The 3,130-nt window shown below is 28.9% G+C and overlaps 1 protein-coding gene across 1 annotated transcript in view; it reads left to right on the top strand.

Moving 5' to 3' along the window:
• The window catches only part of LOC108783459 (uncharacterized), a 65,149-nt gene continuing 62,019 nt past the window's right edge, over positions 1-3,130 (top strand). The window contains exons 1-5 of the mRNA XM_018552027.1: positions 1-31; positions 261-530; positions 840-1,068; positions 2,267-2,315; positions 2,453-2,578. Coding sequence (XP_018407529.1) covers positions 1-31; positions 261-530; positions 840-1,068; positions 2,267-2,315; positions 2,453-2,578 — 705 coding nt within the window. The remainder of the gene's footprint in view (positions 32-260; positions 531-839; positions 1,069-2,266; positions 2,316-2,452; positions 2,579-3,130) is intronic.

The raw sequence follows: 3,130 nt of genomic DNA, 5'->3' as shown, positions 1-3,130 counted from the left end.
ATGGACATTACAAAATCTCCGGGATACAGAGGTACTAATATCATCCTACATTATTATCCATGTTTAATGTATACAGTAAATAAGTTTATATAATTTTATATTGCAAAATTCTTGGGATGTTTCATTATTATCATTAACTCTTGTTCCATATAAACGTTATCATTCTCATGTTAATTTGCAATTATTTAATTCATCGCTTAATAATAATATTAATTAATAATATTTAATTAAATCGCTTATATCGTATAAAAACTTATTAGATTTCATGTGGGCAGTTAATTTACATCGTATTGGATTTGAAATGGTGGGCTTGTGGCCTAAACTCAACAAATGTACCGAAAAAAGTTTGTGGTCAGAAATTTGGGTTGCTATCATTTATATTTTATTAATATTTGTTTCTAATGTTCCAATGATATGTGCGGTTATAGAAGTTTGGGGTGACATGGTACTTGTAATAGATAATTTACATACAACGTTACCCCAACTGATAATATCAGTGAGATACGTCATAATACGATGGAAACAAACAGGTATGACCAGAATTATAATAAAACAAAATATTTAGTGTTATATACCATCACGTTGTTAAATAGTCGTACGATAAATAATTATATTACATTTACAAAAGTATATTGTAGATTATAATAAAAACTAGATATTATATATGATTTACTCTTACATATCAACATACATGAAAAAAAAAATTATGAAATGTTTACAATTTTCTTTCTCTTCGATGCGGTAGTTTACAAAAATAAATAGAGCAACATCCTAATAATTCAATATTTTAACGCCAAAGCAATGTTTATGTTTTATCTATAGTTATTTATATTTTTAAGTTCTATTGTCAATTATAAACATGATGGCGGAAGACTGGATAGCATTCAAGCAAGATAGAGAAAGAAACGTGATGATGAAACAAGCACAAACAGCACGATTAATTATGATAATTGGATATATTTTCATGGTAATAGCGATTCTCGCAGTAATCATTCCACCTTGTTTTGGCATTTCAGTGATATACGTAGCGAATCTCACCGGTGTGCGCAAAACATTACCGTTAAAGACGTATTTCTACAATACAGATAAGAGTCCGCAATTTGAATTAACATTTTTCATTCATAGCTTAACGACTTTTTTAGCAGGTTTCATTTACATGTGTGTAGATATTTTTCTAGTTTTTTTAATTCTTCACATTTGTGGCCAGTTGGAAAACTTTAGATGCCGATTAATTGATTTGGTATCTTGCAAAAATTTCAATGAAGTTTTACATAACATCGTAGAAACCCACATACGTCTTAACAGGTATGAATATTTACTATATATAGGTTTTAACGTAATTAATTTAGAAGCATCATTAAAAATATTTTTTTACACATCCATCTTAATTTTTGAACGTTAAAATTTTTTATCTACATTTATATATACACAAATATATATGTAACGAATTAATAAGGATAAATTTTTAATATTGGAATGAGATATAATGTACATTTTCTCTTTATTTTCTAATTCGGTGATTATATTCAATGAAAATACTTTATTAAGTTTCATTCTCAGTGCAGCTGTCAAAAGTATTCTTATTAAGGTATAATGTAAGAATTACTTTAATACTTGTGTACCTTTATAAAAATATGTAATTACGAATATATTATATGTATATCAAATAATATTCAATGGATGATAACCTACTCATTTTACATTTAGATTCATATTTAGATGTATGTATCTGCAAATATACATATCTATGTATACAGAGTGTTATTAGACGATAAAATCACCTATCAAGAGCAGGTAGAGTAGACCGAACTGAGTCGAAAAGTCTTACACCATTTTGCAGTTTACGCAATATTTAACGAAGTATTAAATCTTAATGTTAGCCGAACAAAAATGCGTTCGTCCGGTCTACTCTACTGCCAAGTATGTATGTACTACATAACTATACCCTTCAATCGCTCTTTACATGTGCGAGTCGCGTTGCGCGGGGATGGCCTGAGGCACGCCGTTCGAATTTAATTGTTCGCGACGATATGCGCGGCGCGGAGCGCTTCCCACTCCTAGCTAACGATAGCGACCTAGCGACGACGAATATTCGGCAGTCGTTAAGTATTGCGTAAACTGCAAAATGGTATGAGACTTTTCGATTCAGTTCGGTCTACTCTACCTGCTCTTGATAGGTAATTTAATCGATTAATGATACCTTGTATGTATTATAGTGTTTGTTGAATTAATACGATAATCGTTTTAAATCTTTTTATTCTTGTAGATTTGTCGACAATATTGAAAATACGTACTCAGTAATGATGTTAGTATTGGTATTTCATTTTGCTATTGTATTTTGCCTCACCGGATTTTTATTTACTATTGTAAGATTCTGTAAAACAAATGTGAGAAAACTTTCTATAGCAGACATAGTACGCTTCTTTGCTTTCCTGTAATTTACATATTTCAGATATTTACTAACAAAAATATAGCTAATGCTGATGTCGCACAAGGATACTTCTCACTATTACTTCTTGTTATCTTATTAATGAATACTTTTCTGTATTGTGTAGCAGGAGAGCTTGTAACAGAACAAGTAAGTTATACGTATAATGTGTGTAATAGTGTTGTATATAAACAAATTTGTTATGTTTTATTCTTGGAAAAAATAATTTTTACACATCGTATAAGAAAAATTTCTTTTGCTTCTATTATTATAATAAGTAGCATTATTGTTGTATATAATATGTTTCTGTGCTTTTAATTCTTTTCTTTTTACGAATAATAAGAGATTAATTAATTTTTAATGAATTATCACTAATACGTAGAAATAATCTCATAGAAATGGAATAAATATTAATTTATTATACACATTTATTAAGAGCAATGCAGTGTATCGTGCAATGTGCGATCTTGAATGGTACAAATTGGAATCAAATAAGGCAAAAAGTCTTATTTTGTTAATGATCCGAACTAAATATCCTTTTTATATCACTGCAGGAAAGATTTTTCCACTAACAATGTCTACATTTTGTAATGTAAGATTTTATTTATAATTCTATTATTTTAAATTTATCCGTCTGCTGTTTAAATGTTTTACTTTTCATATAACTTCTCTCTCTCTCTCTCTCTCTCTCTCTCTCTCTCT

Source organism: Cyphomyrmex costatus, unplaced genomic scaffold (assembly GCF_001594065.2).
Source record: "Cyphomyrmex costatus isolate MS0001 unplaced genomic scaffold, Ccosl1.0 scaffold152, whole genome shotgun sequence".
Taxonomy (NCBI): domain Eukaryota; kingdom Metazoa; phylum Arthropoda; class Insecta; order Hymenoptera; family Formicidae; genus Cyphomyrmex; species Cyphomyrmex costatus.
Note: the sequence above shows the minus strand (reverse complement) of the source record. Positions and strands in the feature narration are given on the sequence as shown.